The sequence below is a fragment of the Spermophilus citellus genome, assembly GCF_964194105.1.
Source record: "Spermophilus citellus genome assembly, chromosome: 16".
NCBI lineage: Eukaryota > Metazoa > Chordata > Mammalia > Rodentia > Sciuridae > Spermophilus > Spermophilus citellus.
In genome coordinates, this window is record NC_138196.1 from 12,491,801 (window position 1) to 12,516,301 (window position 24,501).

General features: G+C 32.1%; 1 protein-coding gene across 1 annotated transcript in view; it reads left to right on the forward strand.

Moving 5' to 3' along the window:
* Positions 1-19,717, forward strand: part of LOC308635089 (A-kinase anchor protein 9-like) — a gene marked incomplete at its 3' end in the record, with an annotated part of 43,651 nt that extends 23,934 nt beyond the window's left edge. The window contains exons 9-16 of the mRNA XM_081269342.1: positions 1,984-2,037; positions 2,414-2,587; positions 3,539-3,694; positions 4,650-4,863; positions 6,571-6,733; positions 17,243-17,342; positions 18,494-18,586; positions 19,343-19,717. Coding sequence (XP_081125468.1) covers positions 1,984-2,037; positions 2,414-2,587; positions 3,539-3,694; positions 4,650-4,863; positions 6,571-6,733; positions 17,243-17,342; positions 18,494-18,586; positions 19,343-19,717 — 1,329 coding nt within the window. The remainder of the gene's footprint in view (positions 1-1,983; positions 2,038-2,413; positions 2,588-3,538; positions 3,695-4,649; positions 4,864-6,570; positions 6,734-17,242; positions 17,343-18,493; positions 18,587-19,342) is intronic.
* Positions 19,718-24,501: the final 4,784 nt, after the last annotated feature.

The following is a 24,501-nucleotide window of genomic DNA, read 5'->3' on the forward strand; positions in this document are numbered from 1 at the left end:
ATTTATCTATGCCTATGAATATAATGATATTTAAATTCATACTGGATATAATCATTGAAAGCTATGAGCCTGAGACTTGCCTTATCTTTTTAAAAATGAAGTATAAATTTCCTTTCATGAAAAGAAATAGATATGCTACAATACTACTTTATACCTGCTATTGTATCACAAAGTCTTTAATAGCAATTGCTTGCATTGGTATTTTTAATATAAGTTCACCATAATTAGTCTAGTGTTACCTGGTATATAATGTGTACTTCTGATTTTAGGTGGTAAGAAAATATTTTAGGTCTTAAAAAACTTTGGATAGTATTGTAAGAAAGTTTTTACCGTTTTCAGTTTTCTTTCTGCTTATGATAACGAAAATCTGTTTGATGCTTGTCTGTCTTTAACAGTCTTTTATTTTGTCCATTTTTTTCATAGCCTTCAGCAACCTCTAACTAAAATCTCAATAATAGATTTATCATTTCTTTTATTTTCAATTTATCTCTTAAAAGAAATAACAAGTGATATTAACTTTCAATTTAAAGAAAATACACTGTTTAAAATATATTAAGTAAATGATAACGTATCGATGACTAGGGTTTGGTACAAATTCTGATGATGACAGACAAATGATAAAACACTGCTGTTTAAAATTTTAAGTTACTTGTAAGTTTTTCCCACTATAAATATGGCTGCAGTGAGCATTTGTATAGCTAATAGGCTAATTATCTTTTTTGTATAAAAGATAATTATAGACAATATTTTTTGTATAAAGTAGTAGAACAGAACAAGTGTGTTTGGAGCTCCTTGTTTTTGTGTGTATTTTCATATAATCTTAAATCCAGAGATTATACTGTGAATGAGAGTCCCTCTATTCCCCTATTCTAGTTATAGAATAGTTATTCCCCTAACTCAGCTAATTTCCTCTTCTTTAGGCAGAAGCCATGGAGGACGAAGAAAGAAGGAGAAAGATAGAAGCTGGTAGAAAGAAGGTAGGAGAGCAGGGGACCGCCGGGCCAGAGGTGGGAGGCGGTGACATGTTCATGCTCATTTCTTACCCCTCAATATTTAATAAGTTCATTCACAAGTACCTAGTGTTACAAACTTTACAACCCGAATATTCAATCCAATAGTTATTCTGAAACTGTGAAGTCATCTATATTATTATCATCATTTTAATTTGATGATAGTTTGATCTTTTAAAGAAAGTGATCCCAAAGAAAAATTATCATTGATGTTAATGATACTTTTTTCTGTAGCTTGCCGAGTTTCGAGAAAGAAGAGCTCGATTGGATGGACAAAACCCTCATAAGAAGCCAAAAAAGAAGAAAACCTCAAGCAATAAAAATGATGTTCATGGCTTGAATATTGATCAATCAAAGAGTGAGGAGATGTTCATAAATAGTTCTCAGGGTGTTGGATCGGCCGTGATGCCTGAATCCACAATAATGAGAACTCTAAACAATGAAGAAATGCTTAAACATGAACAAGTTTTTTCTGTTGATGTAAGTATTTATGTAAGTGACTAGCAGTAGTACTATCCCCAGAGGAAAGTTCTTAGGGGAGTGTTCTTTACCTCTTTATTTCCCTTGGTTTGCTTACTAGCCTTTAATTAAATTTATACCAGTAAATGGTTTTATTTGAAAATAAATAGGGCTTAATTTTAAAAATATATTTAGCTAATTTTAAGGAAGCATTTTGTAAAAGAAGATCTAGTAACTTGAAGCTTTTAGTTATCTTTCTGAAGACTAAATAGGAACTGCACTTAGAACTTCAGTTACTTAAATGAAAGTGTCTTTTGCATTGTAAGAACTTAGATGTTTGAGGAATGATTGACATTTGATATGCCTCTTAGATACGTCAGTTAAATATAATCACCATATTTGTTTTGCTATTAAGGCATTTTCCCTAGATGTAAAAGATACAGTTAGTAGAAATATTATTGTTAGGTAAATAAAATTTGGTCTATCATAATATATCAGGAAATTTTTTATACAGGTAAATGATTGCTGTAATGTGGTGAAAACAGAAAAGCCTACCAATTTATTAATGGTACAGTATATAAAACTACTCATGATACTAATGTTTTTTATTATTTAAAACCATTTGACTTACTAACCAAGCTTTCTCCTGTATGTAATTCTTTCTGTATGTGATTTCTAAAAGTTACTAGATCTTCTTTACTGCTTAACAAAACAAAGTTACCTCATTTTCATTATAACATGGAATTGGAACAAAATTTGCAGATATGCTGTTTAGGTGCTTTTAAGGTAATATCACATTAATAGCAAACCAGATTGCTATAGAAGTGAACTTCAAAGTGAAGAGTGATGTTTTAAAGTGGATTTTGCTATGGAATTCAATATTTGAATTCCTCTCTCAGGAATGTTGCTAGTACTGAATTATTAAAAATATTGGGTTGATTTAGGAAGAAGAATTTGGTGTCGTTGATTCTTATTCTGAACAAGGCACACACTATAGTGAGACTCGCCTAGAGTTGATAGAAAACGAATTAGTTGGGAAACCTGAACATGAGCCCGAAGAACTGAACAGAGAACTGGAAGAAATGAAGGCCACCTATGGGACTGAAGGATTGCATCAGGTACATTTACCTTCTGTGGCCTTTGTTTGCTACTCACAAAAACAAAAAAGAAATTTTTTTAAAAAATATTTATTTTTTAGTTTTTTTTTTTTTAGGTAGACACAATATCTTTATTTTACATTTATGTGGTGCTGAGAATCGAACCCAGTGCCTCACACATGCTAGGCGAGGCACTACCACTTGAGCCACATTCCCAGCCCTCCAGGAAATTTTAATGATAGTATATGTATTTAATGAGAATTACAGGTGTTAACTTAAGATTATCTCATTCATGAAAAAAATGGGGTTCTTGCGCATAGTATTAAGAACCCCTTTTTACAACTGGAATTCAACTAATAGGGGTAACATGTATGTTACTTTGTTTATTTAACTTAATAAGATAGAGTAAAATAACTTTAGTGATTTCAGGATAGATGTTTTTCTAATGAGCCTGAAAGAAAATTGTGGTACAAATCACATTTTTTTTTAAAATGATGACTTAAACCCATTAATATCAGCAAGTCCCTGTAAATATTCTCTGCAGTTAGAGTGACATCTCTTGTATTAAGTAATCAGTTATGAACTCAAGATGAAAATGGGACATTAATGAGGATGACAGAATAGATTTCAGTTTCATCCTCTCCAAAAACAAGTTTGTGGTGTTGCCTGGTAACAAATTGGGGGAGCTCCCCAATATAAAGGCATTTGCTTCTAGAATTAGATATATAGAAAAGCCAGAACAAGTGAAAATTTTTTGCATGTGCACATTAATTTCTTTGAGATTGATTTGGAAGTAAAACAAATTTCTTAAAGCTCATAGCTTTCAAATGTGGGAGATAGCATATAAATTGTAAGAATTCCACTAATGTGCTTTGAATCTCATATTTTTTAAAAAGTTGCTTGTAATAATGATAATCAGTTTTATGTAAAATATAAGCCTAGAATGTAATTCTTTTCTCTGATTTCCTTTAGTTACAAGAATTTGAAGCAGCAGTTAAACAAAGAGATGCTATTATCACACAGCTCACCGCCAATATACAACAGGCAAGAAGGGAAAGGGATGAAATGGTGAGAGAATTTTTAGCGTTGACGGAGCAAAGTCAAAAATTGCAGATTCAATTCCAACAAGTAAGTATTACAAGTAGAACAAGACTTACTCGATTTTTATAATGAATTTTTAAATTTTTTCACTTTCTAGAACAAATCTGTTATAAAGCCATTTGTTTATTCATACTGGAAAAACTAGTGAATAAGTGTTATGTTAATCAAGAATTTAATTTATACTTCTTGGGTAGTTTCTTGCTGTTATTTTCTTTGTACTTTTCCCTGTCTCTATTTAAAAATTCTAAAAAGTCTTATCAGGTGTATTTTTGCAGAAATTAACCTGCAGTTACACCCTACTTTTTCCAACCCTGGTATGGTTTTATGTTAATTAGGTTCTCAATTATAACTAGACTGACAACTGGATATATTCCATTAATCTTTAGTTGGAACTATAATCTAATTGGGGAATAATTGATTAGATGTTAGTAGTCATTCTTTAATTTGTATTCAACTAGGGTCACTTTGATCCATTTCTCTTTTGATTATGATTATGAAAAAATCCCAGGAGAAATGAATGAGATGAAAATTTGATTAAGACATTGCATTGTTTCGCTAATGTCTTTATTCAGCTTCTGTACTACTTCTTGCTTGCTTGCTTGCTGGTTGCCAAGTCAATCTGGATGTGGTTTTCGCCTTTAAATATCCTAAAATGTTGAGGCTCTAGGCTGTTTCCTGCAGAGACAACTTGTTCCTGTAGGGAGCAGTCCCAGACAGTCAGAATAAAGACTCTCCAATATGGACAAATTATAAGCTATACCAAATATCAAAATTTGCTATAAAATTGAGGTAATGATACTACTCTCCTTGAAAAAAGAAGTAGCTCAGTATAACTGAATGAAGAATGAAGAAAAAAATGTCATTGGTTCTCTTATGAAGTTTTAAACTATAATTTATTTCTCCTCTTGTTTTAGTATATGCAAAAAATAAATTATTTTATAGTAAATTATTTTAAATTTTTCTAATATATATTCACTTTCAGAATGATTTAAGGCTACAGATGGAAGCTCAGCGCATATGCCTTTCAGTGGTTTATTCAGCTCATGTGGATCAGGTTCATGAATATATGGAAAATGAAAAAGATAAAGCTCTTTGCAGTCTTAAAGAGGAGCTTATTTCTACTCAAGAGGAAAAGATCAACGAACTTCAGAAAATATACCAGTTAGAACTACAGAATGTAAAAACACAAGAAACAGGTAAATAGTTTCTGACTTATAATTACCATGAAGCATCACTTAGAGTCCACCATTTCATAATTCTGTCCTTAGAACTCACAGGGGAAGGTGACTTGTGTATCTAAGCCCTAGTCTTATTTGTTCATATAATCATTGGATATTCATTCAAGTGCTAGAGAAAACTAAAATTACTGAGTCATTTTCCCATAGGAAATCATAATCTATTGGGAAAGCATATATAAAATAAACTGAAAATTTCTGAAATATAATGAATGGAGGGAGAAAAAAGAGTCTTGTCTTTCCTGGGGAGATGACTAGGATGAGGGTATGGACAAGAGTAATTAGGTTGGAAATTTGGGGAAGGCTATGGAGTCTTAAGCATTGAGCTCTAAGATTGCATCCATTTGGGAGAACTGGGAATTCAGTCGTGTTAGCTAGAAAAAACTGGAGAGATTGGAAGGAGCTTGATCAGGAAAGGTTTTATGTACCCTGATGAAACATGTTTATGTTTTATGCTATTGGTGATAAGACCTACAGCAGGATTTTAAATAGTGGGAGTAACAATAAGATTTTTATTTTACGGTGATACCATTAGGATCAGTTGGAAAGGATGAAATTATTGATGGGAAGACCAGCCAGATTGAATTGAGTATGATAGAAAGTTAAGTTCAACACTTAGAGTTAGGTTTTAGTTTGTCGTTAATGTTAGCAGAAATTAAGGATGATACCCAAGTTTCTAGCTTAAGAAACTAGAGTATGGTTCTAGTCATAAAAAGGAACCAATTTGTGAAAAAAATAATAAATTCAGTTTTAAATATATTGAGTTAAGAATAGAATACTTACTGACTTTGAAAAAATATATAGGAGTTAGTTGAAAATAGAAGTCTGAAACCTGGGAGAAAAATTTTAAGTATGAGGCAAAGATTTATAATCAGCATGAATGTCAAGGACAAGAGGTCAAGGACAAGAATGAGTTATCCTGGGAAACTAGAGAGTGAGTTAAAAGACCAAGATGGCATAATGGAAAGCAACAATGTTAAGGGACCATACAATGAACCATAAACAATTAGTCACAGTTAATGTTTTTCTTTCATGAATATTTGGCCAGTTAACTAGACTTCTTGTGTTCAAGGTATCTCTAGGCCTTTACTTTTGCTTTTAGGAATGAGTTTTATTATTGGAATTGCTTTGGTGAACAGAATAGAATTTCAAGCATATCAGATAATACCATGCTTTTTCACTTCAGGGGTTCTTTGAATATAGTAATATTTTAAGTTTGTAGTTTTTTAATTGATATCTTCTTGAGGTAGTCTGTCCACTATTTCCCAAATTTCATGTTAACTAATGGTTCATTTAATTGGCAAAAAAGTTAGTTTAGTGATTAACTATCAGCATTTTTTAGAACTAAAAATAAAAGAGGAAAGTGAAAGGTATGAACTACTCTCCTCTGGTCCCTTTTCAACACCTCTTTTGTTTCATGTTTCTGAATTGTTTTAATGATATAAAATTGTTGAATTTAGAGATACTATACCATAAGGATAGGAGAAATGATGTTGAATCACACTGTTTTCATCAGTCAGAATGAGTCAAATTAAAACCTGAGTTTCACTCAAAACATTTTTCAAAGAATAAATATTTTTATACATTGAAATAAAATGATTGTTATTTCACTGAGAAGTTTGTATTGAAATGTGTATTGTCTTCTCTTCCTGTTATCTTCTCTGTAAGATACCAAAAAAATTAAACAACTTGAAGAACAAATTCAAGAATTAGAAAACTTCATATGCTTTTTGCGCCAACAATTGAAAGAAACTGAAGAAAATCATAGGGCAGAAATTTATTCTCTACAGGAGAAGCTTCAAGCCATTAGTGAGGCCACGGTGGACCCAAGGTATCTATTTACTTAAAACTTCATTCAGCGGTATTTGTAGCTTAGTAACAATGATAGTATCATCTGGAATGGTTATTTTAAGAATAAAATATAACTTTAACAAAGAGATAGGATGTAACATTTTTGAGAAATAAGAGCAGGAGATAATTCTGTAACATTGAAATGTGTGAAATAAATGTTGGTATAAACCAAAGACATTTTATTATAGGAATTTTACTTATACTCTTATAAAGATGTTATTATTAATCTATTTTCTGAATTAAAATAAGTCAGGTAGTAGACATTTACTTGTTTATTCTATGCCTAGGCTTTGATATGTTGATGTGGTGAATACTTAAATAGTCTAAGTATGATCATTCCACTATGACTTGAGCATACTCCATTTGATTGTCTAATTGCTCAAATTCATCATGTCCCAAATAGAACCCTGATCTATGAGGAGAGAAGAAATGATCTTGAATTACCACTATTTATGTTTTCTTGGATCAGGATCTTCTAAAATTTGCTCCTTCTGTAGCCATCTTCATCCATCATGACTCCTTTCTGTCATAACTCTGCCATTCTATGAAAAAATCTTCGTTTTTTTTTTTAACCTTCAAAGTACATCAAAACTGTGCCACTCCTTACTGCTCCACTGGTCCCTGCCATTGTTGTGTGTTTCACCTGGATTACTCAACTTCTGTTTACAGTCTGTTCTCTATATAGTCAACACAAGCGCCAGAACCTTTGCTTTTATAATTTCAGTTACATCATGTTACTCTAATCCTCTTCTGCTCTTTACAGTCTCACTAGGTCCTGAGGACCATGACATCTTTTACTTTCATTTCCTACTGTCTTTCTTATCACTTACTATTCTCAAACCATATAATCCCATGGGGTTGGGGTTGGAGCTCAGCGGTAAAGCCTGGCTTGTGTGAGGCCCTGGGTTTGATTCTCAGCACCACATATAAATAAACAAAGTAAAGGTCCATTGACAACTAAAAACAATTTTAAAAGATTAAAAAAAACCTCATACAACCCCACTGTGATCCTCAAATATATCACATATCAGTACGCTTCTGCTTTAGGGATTCATTGGCTTTTTCTTCTACCTAGAATGATTATTCTCCAGGTATTTGTATGCCCACACCCTCATCTCCTTTTGGATCTTTACTTAGATGTCATGTTCTTACATAAATTGAAATTGTCCCCAAAGAGTCTGTGTCTTACTTTTCTACTTCATTTTTTCTTAAAATTATTTGTTTTATATGTACACATACATTATAATCACTGTGTGTGTGCATGTATGTGTATATATAAATAATGTATGTATGCACTTTATATATCCAAATGTATATAAATTTAGAGGAAGTATTGTTTCATTTTGTTTGTCTTCAATTAAGGAATTTAAGCTTTTTTTTTTTTTAAAGAGAGAGTGAGAGAGGGGAGAGAGAGAGTTTTTTTATATTTATTTTTTAGTTCTCGGTGGACACAACATCTTTGTTGGTATGTGGTGCTGAGGATCGAACCCGGGCCGCACGCATGCCAGGCGAGCGCGCTACCGCTTGAGCCACATCCCCAGCCCGAATTTAAGCCTTTTTAAAAAATATTTTTATTAGTTGTCATTTTATTTATTTATTTACATGCAGTGCTAAGAATTGAACCCAGTGCCTCATACACGCTAGGCAAGTACTTTACCACTGAGCCACAACCCCAGCCTAGGAATTTAAGCTTATCTTTGTCTATTTAAGTCACTGATATATTCTAAATCCACATGATTCCTAAATACTAATCTTACCTTATTGTATAAGATTAGACATTTTAAGAAAACATTTTTACAAAGTATTGAATGCTTATATAACAATACAGAATTCAGACATACATACCAAAAGATATGTGGGTAGATAAAATTAAAATTAAACTATTTGTAAGTTAAAATTAAACTAACTGTAAGTTAAGAATCTTCTCTTTACTGTTGCCACACTTCATTTCCAATATAAACAATCACTGTTACTTTTGATATGTATTCTTTCAGACATTTTCCTATTTATATAGACATATATGTTAAAACAGGTTTTTAATGCAAGTGAGAATTTACAAACTTTTTTTAAACTCAGTAATATATCTTAAATATATCTTTATATACATACATGCGCGCGCACACACACGTTTGTGTTTGTGTGTGTGTGTGTGTGTGTGTGTGTGTGTGTATATATATATATATATATATATATATATATATAGTATCAGGGATTGAATTCAGGGGCTCTTAATCACCAAGCCACATCCTCACCCCTCTTCTTTTTTTTCAGAACTACTGTTTTTATTTAAAATAACTCATGTTCAGATCTACCACATACCAGTTGGGTAATGTTAGAGAAATCAAATTTAATGAACTATTATTTCTATATATGTAGTTTCAATAACTAATTATTTCTTTTTAGTTCTAGCAATTTTTTTTCTTCTAACTAGTTATCTAAGACAGTAGGATGCATTTTGACATCATACATAAATGAAGTATAACTTCTCATTCTTTGGTTGTACATGATGTAGAAAATGTGATGTAATCATATATGCACCTAGGGTAATAATATCTGATTCATTCTACTATCCTTTCTTCCCTCATAACCCTTCCCCTCCCCTCATTGCCTGTTGTCTAATCCAAAGTATGTTTATTCTTCCCTATCTCCCCCACCCCATTGTGAATTAATATCCACATATCAGACAAAATATTCAGCCTTTGGTTCTTTGGAATTGGCTTATTTAGCTTAGCATGATATTCTCCAGGTCCATCCATTTGCCACCAAATGCCATAATTTCATTCTTCTTTAAGGCTGAGTAATACTCCATTGGGGAGATATATATCACACTTTCTTTATCCAGTCATCTGTTGAAGGACACCTGGGTTGGTTCCCTAGTTTAGCTATTGTTAATTTAGCTGCTATAAACATGATGTGGCTGCATCACTGTATTATGCTGATTTAAAGTCCTTTGAGTATAAACCTAGGAGTGGGATAACTGGGTCAAATGGTGGTTCCATCCCAAGTTTTCTTAGGAATCTCCATGCTGCTTTCTATAGTAGTTGCACCAATTTGCAGTCCCACCAGCAATGTATGAGTGTATCTTTACCCCCACATGCTTGCCAGCATTTATTGTTGCATATTTTTTCTTTCTTTCTTTTTTTTTTTTTTTTTGTGGTGCTGAGTATTGAACTAGGGCCTTGTGCATTCGAGGCAAGCACTCTACCAACTGAGCTATGTCCCTAGGCCTGTTGCTCATATTCTTGATAGTTGCCATTCTAACTGGAGTGAGATGGAATCTCGTTGTAGTTTTGATTTGCATTTCTCTAATTGCTAGAGATGTTGAACATATTTTCACATATTTGTTCATCGATTGTATGTCTTCTGTGAAGTGTCTGTTCAGTTCCTTAGCCCATTTATTGATTGGTTTGTTTTTCTGGTGTTTTTATTGTTTTTTAATTTTTTTTTTTTTAGTTGTCGAACCTTTATTTTTTAAATTTATTTATATGTGGTGCTGAGAATCAAACCCTAGGTCCCTCGCACATGCCAGGCAAGCGCTGTACCACTGAACCACAACCCTAGCCCCTGGTGTTAAGTTTCTTGAGTTTTTTATATATCCTGGAGATTAATGCTCTGGGGTGTATGTGGTAAAGGTTTTCTCCCATTCTGTAGGCTCTCTCTTCATGTTATTGATTGTTTGATGTGAAGAACCATTTTAGTTTGAATCTTTTTATTGATTCTTGCTTATAGTTCTTGTGCTCTAGAAGTCTTGTTAAGGAAGTCAGTTCCTAAGCTGAGATGGTAGAGTTTGGACCTACTTTTCTTCTGTTAAGTGCATGGTCTCTGTTCTAGTGCCTAAATCCTTGATCCACTTTGAATTGAGTTTTGTGCAAGATTAGAGATAGAGGTTTAATTTCATTTTGCTTCATGTGGATTTTCAGTTTTCCCAGCACCATTTTTTAGGCTATCTTTTCTCCAGTGAGTATTTTTGGCACCTTTGTCTAGTATGAGATAACTGTATTTATATGGGTTTGTCTCTGTGTCTTCTATTCTGTATCATTGGTCTATGTGTCAGTTTTGGTGCCAGTGTCATCCCATTTTTTTGTTGTTGTTGTTGTTATGGCTCTGTAGTATAATTTAAGTTCTGGTATCATGATGCCTCTTGCTTCACTTTTCTTGCTAAGGATTGCTTTGGCTATTCTGGGTCTCTTTTTTCCAAATGAATTTCATGATTGCTTTTTCTAGTTCTACAAAGAATGTCATTGGAATTTTAATAGGAATTTCATTAAATCTATATAATGCTTTTGGTAGTATGGCCATTTTGACAATGTTAATTCTGCCTATCCAAGAACATGGGAGATATTTTCATCTTCTAAGGTCTTCAATTTTTTTTCTTTAGTGTTCTGTGGTTTTCACTGTAGAGGTCTTTCACCTCTTTTGTTAGATTGATTCCAAATATTCTGTTTTATCTTTTGACTATAGTGTGAATGGGGTAGTTTTCCTAATTTCTTTTTCAGTGGCTTTATCACTAATTTGATGTATCATGCATTTGATGTATGGTTGTTAATTTTATGTCCTGCTGCTTTGCTGAATTTCATTCATTAATTCTAGAAGTTTTCTGGTGGATTTTTTAGGTCTTCTAAATATAGAATCATATTGTCGGCAAATAGTAATAATTTGAGTTCTTTTTCTATTCGTATCCCTTTAATTTCTTTCTTCTGTCTACTTGCCCTGGCTAGTTTCCAGGATTATATTGAATAAAAGTGGTAAAAGAGGGTTTTCTTGTCTTACTACAGTTCTTAGATGGAATGCCTTCAGTTTTTCTCCATTTAGAATGATTTTGGTGTTGGGTTTAGCATGTGTAGCTTTTACAGTGTTGAGATATGTTTCTATTATCCCTAGTTTAGAGTGTTTTAAACATGAAAGGGTGCTTTATTTTGTCAAATGCTTTTTGTGCTCCTATTGAAATGATCATATGATTCTTCTTGAAGTGTATTAATGTGGTGAATTACATTTATTTATTTCTGTATGTTGAACCAACCTTGAATCCCACTTGAATATGGTGCACTATTGTTTTAGTCAGCTTTTTTATTTCTGTTACTAAAGGATCTGACCAGAACAATTTTAGGAGAGGAAAAGGGCTCATGGTGTTATTTGAGGGCTCATGGTGTTTAGACACCTTAGTCCATAGAAGGCCAGCTCCATCCCTTGGGCTTTGAGGTAAGGCAGAACATCTGGAAGAAGAGTGTGGCAGAGGGAAGGAGCTCACATAGTGATCAGGAAACAGAGAGACAGAGACGACTCCACTCTCCAGATACAAAATATATACTCCATACAGAGACTCCACTCTCCAGATAAAAAATGTATACTCCATAGCCATCCCCTCAATTCCCATCTCCTCCAGCCATACCCTACCACTTCATTTAATTCCTATCAGGGGATTAATTCACTGATTGGGTTAGTCATTTCTCCTCTGAATCTTCTTGCATTGTCTTATGTGAACTTTTGGGGGATACCTCACAACCAAACCATAACAACTATATTTTTAATGTTTTTATATGCGAGTTGCCAGAATTGTATACAGAATTTTTGCATCTATGTTCATTAGGGATATTGGTCTGAAGTTATCTTTCCTTAATGTGTTTTTGTCTGATTTTGATATCAGGTGATACTAGCTTCATAGAATGAGTTTGGAAGAGTTCCCTCCTTTTCTGTTTCATGAAATAGTTTGAGGCTTATTGGTGTTAATTCATCAAAGGTCTTGTAGAACTGGTTAAGAATCTGTTTCGTCCTGGGCATTACTTAAATGGTTGGCTTTTGATGGCTTCTTCTATTTTATTGCTTGATATTGATCTGTTTAAATTGTGTATGTCCTCCTAATTCCATTTGGGTAGCTCATTTGTCTCTAGAAATTTGTTGATGTCTTTAAAATTTTCATTTTTATTGGAGTATAAATTTTCAAAATAGCTTCTGATTCTCTACTGTATTTCAACAGTATCTGTTGTAATATTTTTGGTGACTATGAATTTTAGTGATTTGAGTTTTCTCTCTTCATTAGCACAATTGAGTTTATCAGTTTTATTTATTTTTTCAAAGAGCCAACTTTTTGTTTTGTTAAATTTTTAATTGTTCCATTTATTTCAATTTCATCTATTTCAGCTCTGATTTTAATTATTTCCTGTCTTCTACTGCTTTTGGTGTTGATTTGTTTTTCTTTTCTAGGGCTTTGAGATCTTATGTTAGGTCATTTGCTCATTGAGTTTCCATTCTTTTAATGAATTTAGCTTAAATAGTGTCCCAGAGATTTTGATAAGTTGTATCAGTTCTCATTTATCTCTGGTAAGTATTTTAAAAATTTCATCCCTGATTTCTTCTTCTATCCATTGGTTAGTCAATAGCGTATTATTTAGTCTCTAGGTGTTGGAGTAGTTTTTATTTTTTATTGTATCAATGATTTCTAATTTCATTCCATTATGATCTGATAGAATGCAGGGTATTATCTCTTTTTTTATTTCATAATTGTTGCTTTGTGGCATAAGATATATCATCTATTTTAGAGAAGGGTCTGTGTGCTGCTGAGAAGAACATGTATTCGTTGATGGATGTAATACTCTTTATATGTCTGTTAAGTATAAATTATTGATTATATTATTAAGTTCTATAGTTTTTTTTTGTTTAGTTTTTGTTTGACTATCTATCCAGTAGTGAGAAAGGTTTGTTAAAGTCACTCAGTATTATTGTATTATGGTCTATTTAATTCTTGAAATTGAGGGAGGGTTTGTTTGATATATGTAGATGCTCCATTGTTTGGGGCATAAATATTTAACGTATTATGTCTTGTTGATGTATAATTCCCTTAAGCAGTATGAAATGTCTTCTTTGTCCCTTCTGATTAACTTTTGGCTTGAAGTACACTTTATCCGACATGGGGATAGAAACCCCTGCTTGTTTACTCAATCCATGTGAGTGATACGTTTTTTCCCCGTCCTTTCATTTTCACTCTGTGGATGTCTTTGCTTATGAGGTGAGTCTCTGGGAGACAACAGATTTTGGGTTTTTTTTTTTTTTAATCCAATCTGCCAATCTATGTCTTTTGGGTTTATTAGTTTAGACCATTAACATTCAAGGTTATTTTTGAGATATGATTTGTGTTCCCAGTCATTTTAGTTTATTTCTACTTTTTACTTTGAATTAATTTCTCCTTTGATTGATTATTCCTTTTGTATGGCTCCTTCCTTTGCTGATTTTGACTTTTTTTTTCCATCTTCATGGAATACTTTGTTGATGATGTTTTATAGCACAGATTTTCTAGTTGTGAATTCTTTTAACTTTTGTTTATTATGGAAGGTTTTTATTTCATCTTTAAATCTGAAGTTTTATTTTGTTAGATATAGAATTCTTGGTTGGCATCCATCTTCTTGCAGAACTAGGTATATATTATTCTAGGACCTCCTGGCTTTGAGGGTCTGGGTTGAAAAATCACCTGAGATCCTAATTAGTTTCCCTCTATATATAATCTGATATTTTTTCTCTCATAGCCGTTAAAATTCAATCCTTATTTTCTATAATTGACCTTTTTCTTTATGATGTGTCTTGATGTGGGTCTGTTGTGATCTGTACATTTGAGCTCCTCTTGTATTTGATTTTCCATTTCATTCTTCAGATTTTGGAAATTTATTCATATTATTTCATTGAAAAATTGGGCATTCCTTTGGTTTGTATCTCTATGCCTTCACGTATCCCGATAAATCTTAATTTGGTCTTTTCTTGTTATTTCATCATTCTTGGAAGGTCTGTTCATGGTTTCTTACCATCTTCCCTGTGTAGTCAACTTTATTTTCAAAATTATATATTTTGTCTTCATTGCCAGAGGTTCTATCTTCCAAATGGTGTAGTCTATTGATAATACTTTCCATTGAATTTTTAATTGGTTTATTGATTTTTCATTTTGAATATTTCTGGGGTTGTTGTTGTTGTCATTTTCTGAGAATCTCTGCCTCTGCAATGATCTTTTACCTCCTCAAATTTATCTCTGATTTTATTCCCTATATCGTTCTTTATGTACCAGGTCAGTCTAATATGTACTTTCTAAACTCCTTTTCTACATTTCTTTTACTGTGTTGTCTATGGGTTTAATTATTGGATCATCTTGGTTTGTTTGGGCCACTTTGTTCCATTGTTTTCTCATGTTGTTCTTATGTCTGCCCTTCTAGCAGTGTGGATTTCAGTCAGTACAGTTTCTACCCTGTAGATTCATAGTGTCCCTGAAGATTTCTAGTACCTCGCCTTTAAGGAAGAGACAAATAATAACTGCACCCAATACAAACAATATACAGCCTTAAACCAAATAGCTCCTATTAAGGCATCCACAGTTTTGTTCCATTAAACTGAAATGATGTGTTCAATTATTGTCTGCAACATAAACAGTAAGTTTGCAAAAAAGTTTACAGTTTCCATTGGTGGACAAAGAGAGAACAAAAGTCATGTAGGGTGTGATGTTTATGAGGAAGGATCAGAAAAGATAGAAGTTAAAAAATTATAGGAAGAATGAAGGGAGGACTTAATAGAGGTTGGGTGTTAGCAAGAGAAAAGTGAGAAAGAGAATCCAAGGAGACAGATAAATGAGAGGGAAAAATAAATATATATATATTTTATATATATATATATATATATATATATATAGTAAAAAATTTTTTAAAAGAAAATAATAAACAAAACTATAATGTAGTATTCAGATATCCCAGTCCTCAGTAAACTGATCCATGAAAAATACTTGGTTTCAAAAATGGTAGACATGTGAGAGAAGAAAAAAAAAGGAATCTGGATGAAAAATTGAACACTTTTTTCCATGGCAGTTCAAAAGTTTCTCAGCTTCTCTTCTGAGCAGTTAGGTATGTTGTCTGGAGTTTGATGCTAGCTCCACCCTCAGGGTAGTTAGGGTTGCTAGGGTGAGAGGGTTAGCGGAAGCGGAACTACTAGAGCCAAGGTGTAGGCTTAGGTACGTTCCAATCTCTTCACTGCGTGCCTATTGGTCTGAAGATTTTAAGTCATCACACCTCCAAGGCTCAGCAATTGTCTGTCCACATTGGAAGACCGCACCTTGGGAACCTCCTTTAGGTTCTACACATGTGATGTAGGAATCTGTTCTTAGCCCACTACTTTGCCTGCAGACCCCATGAACCCTGGTCGTCATTTGGTCTCCAAACTTGATCTCTCCTTTGCCTGTCCTTTCAAATTCACAGTCAGGCACTTCTCTTCCATCCAGTACTGCAAGCAGCTGATTGGATGGGGAGGCGAAAGCCAGGTGGGTTTCCTTGATCAGTATTCTCCTGTGTAAATATCCCTCCATGCTTGATTTTCTCACTTTGGAACACTCTCTATCACACAGCATAGGTTTGCCTTGCACATTTTGGGGGCCAGACTTTGGTCTGCCAATAATTGACTCACCTAGCTGCAGGCCCCCCATCCACTGCTTCGCAATGGTTCTTTCTGCTGTCCTCCATGCATGACGCCAAGAAAGCTGGTGGCTTCCCTCCTGTACACAGATGCTGTGCAGCACAGCTTACTGAGGTTGTTTGTTTGTTTTTTGTTTTTTGAGCAGTATCTCTGAGCTCTTAAGCTCTCCATACTGCAAAACACCTCCGTTTTCCTAGGAATGGGGGTTCCTTTAGTTCCTTTATTGCTTTACTACATTCACATAGGGATTATTCTGGTTTGTACTTCCAGCTATTTTACAGATTTATTATACAAGATCTCTTGAGTCCATGATCTGTTTTGAGTATCCAGTATTAAATTCCAGTTAAGTCCTTCCTAGTTCTGGACTATTCACCCACCCATCTTGTTGAAAAGTGGCCTTTCTGCTTTTCTTGGTTCACTCCACAGATCTGTCAGGGAAGCAAATACTTTATTCAGCCATCTTCCTGCATTTCCAACCCTTTTTTTTTTATTTTGAAAGAGAGTCTCACTAAATTGCTAAGGCTCGTCCTGAAATTTTGATCCTCCTGCCTCAACCTCCCAAATTTCTGGAGTTGCAAGCACGCACCACTGTACCTGGCTCTTTTAATATATTTAATCCAATATAATCTATTCTATATTATTATATGTTTTGTGTCTGTGTAATTTAGATATCCATGTAATATGAATAATATGTATCATATATCTTAGGTATATAAGTAGTGTGTAGTATCAGTGTATATAGTATATTATATTATGTACACTGTTGCTATATAAGCATATCTAAGATGTTATTTTTAAAAGACTTATTAAAAATGTTTTTTTACATAATAAATTTTTTATCATACATTTATACTGAAATTCATTAAATGACATAATATTCATTGTTACTTTTAAATGGAAAACTTAGTCAAAAATGTTTTAAGTTACAATACTTGTAACCCTGGGGGAACTATCATTTTTGTCTCCCCACTGCCTCAGTACACATTATGCATGGTAGAAACTTTGGATAAAACACATAACACTAATTTTTTTATACTTTTTCATTTATATTTAGCTTCTCTGTTGATTCAGTGGTAATTAAAGAATCTGATGTACAGAAATCAGTAGTACATCCTGGAAGTTGTCTAAAAAAGAATATTGATCATGCAATAGAGGTATGTTATTTTTAATCTTCATTTTTAAACAGTTATGTACACTCATACTTTTTTCTTACTATCAGTTTTATGTCTTCAGTTTTGTAATTATGTAGTAAATATTTGGCTAAGATTAAGCATAAAGCATGAGGATAATACCTTATGTAAAAGATTCAGAATGTCTATAGAAATATTTTCATAGCATAGGAAAAACACAGAGAAAGTTAAATTTGAGAATTTAGAAGGATCCTTGTTACAGTTTAAATTTTTTCTTTGTAACATTTCTTTATGAACTGTGTAATAAATCAGCTTCAGTACCATGGCCAACATAGTCTTTTCTTCTTCTTATGGAAGCAGAGGGTATCTTCAGAATGGTGTATAGGATTCCCTAAAATCCAAGGTGCTAGGGCTGGAATAATGGATCAGGCCATCTTCCAACAGAAGTAATGATAGAAAAGCCCTTTTTTTTACTGTGCTTGCCACTGAACCACTCTCTGCCTCTCCTCAACATTGTATTATTCAAAACTTTTTTCAAACCCCCAACTGCATCTTCATCTTCACTCAATAATTCTAAATTCTAGTAAGAATTAAAATCACTGCCTATTGCCCTTTCTCATTCTGGATATTAAGAAGAGATATGAGCCACACTCATCCCTTATTAAATGTCTGTTGGATGAAATTCAAATAATTTGTAAATAAACAAATACTTTCATGTTGACAGTATATCTACATTTCTAAAAGAAGATTTATTTTTTTAATTGATAAAAATAATTTGTATGTGGAAAATTGTGTTCTTTTAATAAATACCAAGAAGAAAATTTGCTCATAATTTCATTATCAAACATAGCCACTTGTTAACATTTTACTTAAAATAAATATACATTTATATATATATGTCTTATTAATTATATTTAAGTATCCTTAACCCACCCTAGAATTTATGCTAATAATTACAGATACGTAAATATATTTCTCTCTTTGCATCTTTAAGTTTATAATAAGTGTAATTATTTCGTAGGATTATTAGATTAATATTTTTAGTTAAAGATAACTGAAATTTATTTTTATTTGAAAGTGTCCAAAAACAGTGATATTTTTGGAATAATGAGTACATCCTTAAAATTAATGGTATAAAATCAGTGTAAATTGTCATATTTCACCCTTTAATTTAGTTTTCTAATGAATGTGGAATGAAACAAGAAACAAATATGGTTAAATTGTTGGAAAAACAATACCAAGAAAGATTAGAAGAAGAAATAGCTAAGGTAAGTTTATAGTTTATCTGGAAGATTTTCTTGGTTTATAGATTTTCTTGATCTTTGAACTGTCAAAAAAAAAAAGCATAGATTTTATTGATGGTATGTACTTTGTTTTTATTTGTAAGTTTCATATATAGTCCACCAAACAGTTGTATAACAGCATCAACTATAATTGCTGCTTCATAGAATGTTTTGCGGTGCTTTTCATCGAGAAGAACATTTTTTTCTTGATATAGAATAGTAATTACAATTTTTCAGAATGCCACAAGTTTTTATATATGTGTTACATTGTAAATAGTTACCTTGTGAAGGAGTTTGGCATTCTAAAAATGAGGGAAAAGTTATGAAGAGAAAAAGTGGTTGTATTACCCTGATAAATTATTGTAATGTTAGATAATAACTACAGATACTGATGGAGGATTGTCACGGAACATTATCACTCATGGCCAAGTGAATTTTTTTGGAAGGAAGAAATATAAAGACTTTTATTTTTTTATTTTTTTTTACTGAGCATTTATTGATGTTATAGTTAGAAAAATTTTGCTTGTTTTATTTTAAAAGGCAGGCAGTAAAACACTTTGTTAAATTTATTGAAAAATAGCCTATCTCTGTATCACTTTATCAGAGGATTTATTTTTGTTTTTAAAACTATGAGGCCAGGCTTTTTTCTATTTCATATAATTTTGAATAATGACCCACTTTTTAAATCCAGCTGGTATTTATAAATCTAATCCTTTTTGTTTGATTGATTGATTTCTTTAGGTCATTGTGTCAATGAGCGTTGCATTTGCTCACCAAACTGAACTATCTAGACTATCAAAGGGAACAGAAAATACTATGTCATCAAAACAAGCACTTACTTTCTGTCAGCAAAATGAAAAACATTATTTTAATGAAATGAAATTATCTCAGGATCAAATTGATCTTCAGACCTCTGATGCATTGGACATGAAATTTAAAGAAGAATTTAAGCCACTTAGTAAAGAGTTAGGAGAAGATGGAGAAGTTCTGTTACCAAACAGTGATCATCTTGATGATATAGTAGAATCAGAGGTCCACCAACTAACTATTTCAGAAGAAATGTTTTCCAAAGACAAAACATTTATAGTTAGCGAATCTGTAAGTATGCTTCTTTGAATATAAAAAAGAAAAACTTATAAAAATATCTTCAGTTTAAAACAGTAGCAATAATGCTGATTAATAGAGAATGAAAGTATGAAGTCCAGTCTTGACTTTAATGTGTTTTATTAATTATAAGGTATTTGATTAAGTGAAACTATTGGTGTGAAGTATAAAATAAGTCAGGTTATAGTATTCTTGGTTGTCTTATGGACATAGTACATGTTAAGTTCTCATTGTAAATTATACCTGTGTTAATTTTATTTAAACTAATTGAAGGTTAATTATATTATAACTAGGTAATACCTGTGGCCAAAAGATTTGCTCAATTAAATGTAAGAACATAAAAGGAAATTGCTACAAATTCAAGAAGACAATTCAAAGTATCTTATTATCTATATACTAATTCTTTTTTCTTGTTAGTTGAGGATCTGTTACCCCAACTAATTGCAGCCTTTATCAGAAAACAATAAATTCTACTTCTTTTAAAATTATCTGAATTTCAAATTTATTTTATGTGTTCACGATAGATATATCTTGTTCAGAGGAGTATTCAAATAAAACTGTCAGCTTTTTATGTAATGCAAAACTTGTGAAATGTTTATGAAAACTAATTTAGCTGTAGCTGTTCAAGGCAGAATGATTTTAATTAGTATCTTAAGGGATTGAAGTATTCATAGAACCTATTGACTTGTCATGAGTGAGAAACTCATAAATGTATAGTATTTATTTCCAAATAAAATTTATTATAATTTTTCTCTGAATAAGCAGTTTTCTATAATACTATGATGACCAATGAATAAAAATTAAATAGGCAAAAGTCTTTTATTTTGTGAACTTAATTTTTAAAAATATTTTTGTAGTTGTATATGGACACAATACCTTTATTTTATTTATTTTTATGTGGTTCCCGGGATTGAACCCAGTGCCTCATGCATGCTAGGCAAATGCTCTACCACTGAGGCGCACAACCCTGGCCCTATAAACTTTATATATATATATATATATATATTTTTGTTGTTGTTGTTGTTGTTTATATTATTTCCCCATTATAAAATATCAGGAGTTATAACTTTATTAGGAGAAGGGGCTGGAGATGTAGCTTGGTGGTAGAGCACTTGCCCAGCATGTGTGAGGCCCTGGGATCAATCTCTAGTATGGGCGGAAAAAAAAGTGGAGGGGGTGGGGGTTGGAGGGGGTGGATAAAGAATCTTGAGTATTTTGTTTTTCTCTGTTAGAATTAGATTTTAGCTAAACTATCTGGTAAGTAGCTGTTTCCTTTTGGAAAATAACATATATGGTGGTAATAAATTAACTTCATGTTGTTTTGGAATTATAAGTAAGAAAAATACTTTTTTTTAAAAAAGTGACTTATGGGCTGGAATTGTGGCTCAGTGGTAGAGTGCTTGCCTTGCATGGGTGAGGCACTAGGTTCGATCCTCAGCACCACATAAAATAAATGAATAAAGGTATTATGTTCATCTACAACTAAAAACTAATTTTTTTAAAAAAGTGATTTATGCTTTTGTTTAATAATAAAACTAAAACTCAGATGCTTTATGTTGTTAATATACTAACAAATAAGTATAATGAGAAATGAAATTTTAAGTATTGTTAATAAGGTTAACGGAATAGAACCTTATTTTGTTATTGTTTGGTATATACTGCTGCCCATTCATCCTAAATGTATCAAAGGGCTCAATTTGATCTAAAAGTCCCAACTTGGCTGTGTTCTTAATTCCAGAAAGCAGAATGAGATAATATTACACTTCTCCAGTGCCAGGTGAATTGTTTAAAAATATTCTGCTTGTCTTTAAGATTCTTGTTTTTGTATGTTTATGAATCCAATCCTGAATAAAAATGGGAATAAAAATGGAATGATTATATTTGAGAGAATAGGTATTGTGATACCTAGACCAGCTAAATGAATTGTTTACATCCATGACATACTGACAGTAGTTCCAGGCAAGGTAAAAGCAAACTTGGATTCTAGATTTTCTTACACCATAAGGAACTTATTTTTAGTTTTTTATATGTCAACTAATTCTGTAGAGAAATATCTTTTTTCTGTTTTTAATGTGAAACTTATAAACATTGCTAAAGGTGTTTAGCATAAAGATACCTGCATATTCAGTATTCCAGGTTTGATTCTCAAATATGTTGTGAATGATTGACTATAAGTTATTCAGCACTTTTTATAACTTTGGTGACTTTAACTGTACATGCTAGCTAATATTTAACAAACCAGATGGTTTTTAGAATAGTGTTGTTACCCCTTCTACAACTTTTGTTTTAAGTGTCATAATCTTTACTAAAGCTTATCCATACTTTAAGTATAATGGTGAGTTTACTAAATACTTTGAAAATATTGAGTTTAAATTTTTATATAATTCATACTATTATAGATATTAGGAGTAAATCATACCTTAACTGGATAGAAGGTATTGTGTAAAGTATGTAAATGAGAATTTTAAGGGGGACTCTTATCCCAAATGCAGTGGATCCCAATTGCTATTGTAAATAAAATATATTAGTCTTACTTATTTGATTGCTTGAGGTTTTTGCTTTGTTTCTAAAACTGAAGGGTTTTTTCATGATTTCATGGTAAATATCTAAATGTATGTGAAGGTGGTTTAGATCTTGTCGTGAAATGGAGCATAGAGGCAAAGACTTATCAAATTTATCTAAAGCAAATATTTATTTTATTGTAAATACTCTATTGAATTTATGTAGTAAATTTGGAAAATAGTTCATCTTTTTTTAGTTATAACTTTGAACTCTATATTTCATGTATTTTCTAGGTCATTAGTATATAATAAAAATTATGTACATATTGAAGCAATTGATGTATTTTAAAAAATGTATTGACTAAATTCAGGAGAGTAGTTGTGTACAGCATGTATACTTCATGGTCATTTTCTTTATAGTAAAAATTAAAATATAGTATTTATCCACATTTAAAGGAAAATACTGTTGGTAGTTAAAAGTGAACATGTTCATAAAATTTTTCCTTTTTAAAGTAACAATATATTTTCACAGATATTTTAGGAAATTAGTTACAAATTAAAATTTATGTTTAATTTTCCATTATGAGTCTTATATCTATGCTCATTTTTAAATAATAGGTTATAAATAAATTTTAAACTTTCTTTTAAAACAACAATTATTGGGGTTGGGGTTGTAGCTCAGTGGTAGAGTGATTGCCTAACATGTGTGAGGCACTAGGTTCAATCCTCAGCACCACATAAAAATAAATAAGTAAAACAAAGGTATTTTGTCCATCTACAACATAAAAAAATGAATTAAATTTAAAAAACAATAATTGTATACTGAATATTTTGGAAATTGATTTGGTTTGGCAATAACACTCAGGTGTGAGGAGCAGAAGTCTTTAAGAATAAGATTTTAAATATTATCAATTTTATAATACATTATTAATGTCTAATTACAAACCTTAGAAACCACTACATTTTATCATTTTAAGCTTAAAACATGGCAGTAATGTCTTTCTGATACACAAACTTATGTAAATTTACAAAATTTATTTAAGAGACTTGCTGTAAGCCTGTTGTCAATACATACAATTATTTCTTAAAATTCTGGGGCTAAGTACTGGAAACATTTGAGCTCAGTTTTTTTGTTTTTTGTGGAGGTTTTTTTTTTTCTGCATGTAGTTGTTTTAGTAAAAAACAGATAAGTAGATGGTGACATATAAAAGCTCAGATAACTAAAGCAAAGTTAGTGCTTTTTTGTAATTTCACACAAATGATTAAGTTATGGCGATTGAGAGCTTTGGCTTCAAGTGTGTATTACCATCTTAAAAACTATTTTAAAAATGGAGTTAGTATATGCCAATGATAGCATTCTAAGAAGGCTATATTTTTAATGCCTCCGAATTCTAAAGTGTTCAAAACAAATGTGGAGTCTACTACTGACTTATCCTACCCACAAATGTTAACATGCATTAGAATGTCTTAAGTGACTGTAAGTCAGAAATATGTCTTTTATTTGAAATCCTTACTTTAATGAAAAATGACACTTGTTTTCCAACACTTCATCTTCCTTTATGTATTCTTTCCCTTCTTATTTAGCTTGAACATGCAAAAGTTACACAAACAGAATTGATGCGTGAGTCATTCAAACAGAAACAACAGGCAACAGAGTTCCTTAAATGCCAAGAAGAACTGCGAGAGCGCCTTCATGAAGAGTCTAGGGCCAGAGAACAGCTGGCAGTGGAGCTCAGTAAGGCTGAGGGTAAGTACCTTGCCTTTGGCAAGTCAGAGTAGCAGAACTTCAATCTTAAAATAGAGATTTTGATGTACAGCCAAATTCAGAAACAAATCTACTCTAATTTAGAGCAGCCATTGGAAAGTAGTTGTAGTTTGTCTTCAGAGTTTTTCCAAGCAGTTTTTAAAACTGCATATACACATTTAAATATAAAAGGAACTTGTAGAATTACTGAAAATATAAAGGAATTTTAGAAAATAGAGAAATGGATGGTGGAGAGTTGTTACCATGATCCCACCATCCTAAGACATGCCTGTAATTTAAAAATGAGAAAACCGAAGGTAAAGATGTTATTGAATTGTTTAAGGTAACCATTAAATAGTGACCATAGGCTTTAAGCCTCTAAAGCCTTGGGCTTTGCCTCTTCCCCCATGCTGTGGTATTGACCTTAACCTTCTAGAATTAAAATACCAACTTGAGAGAAAATGTTTTGTTAGAGCTTCATAGTCATACATAGTAGCTGAGTTCATCTCAACAAACTCATACATGCATGGAAATAAATTTCAGTTCATGAT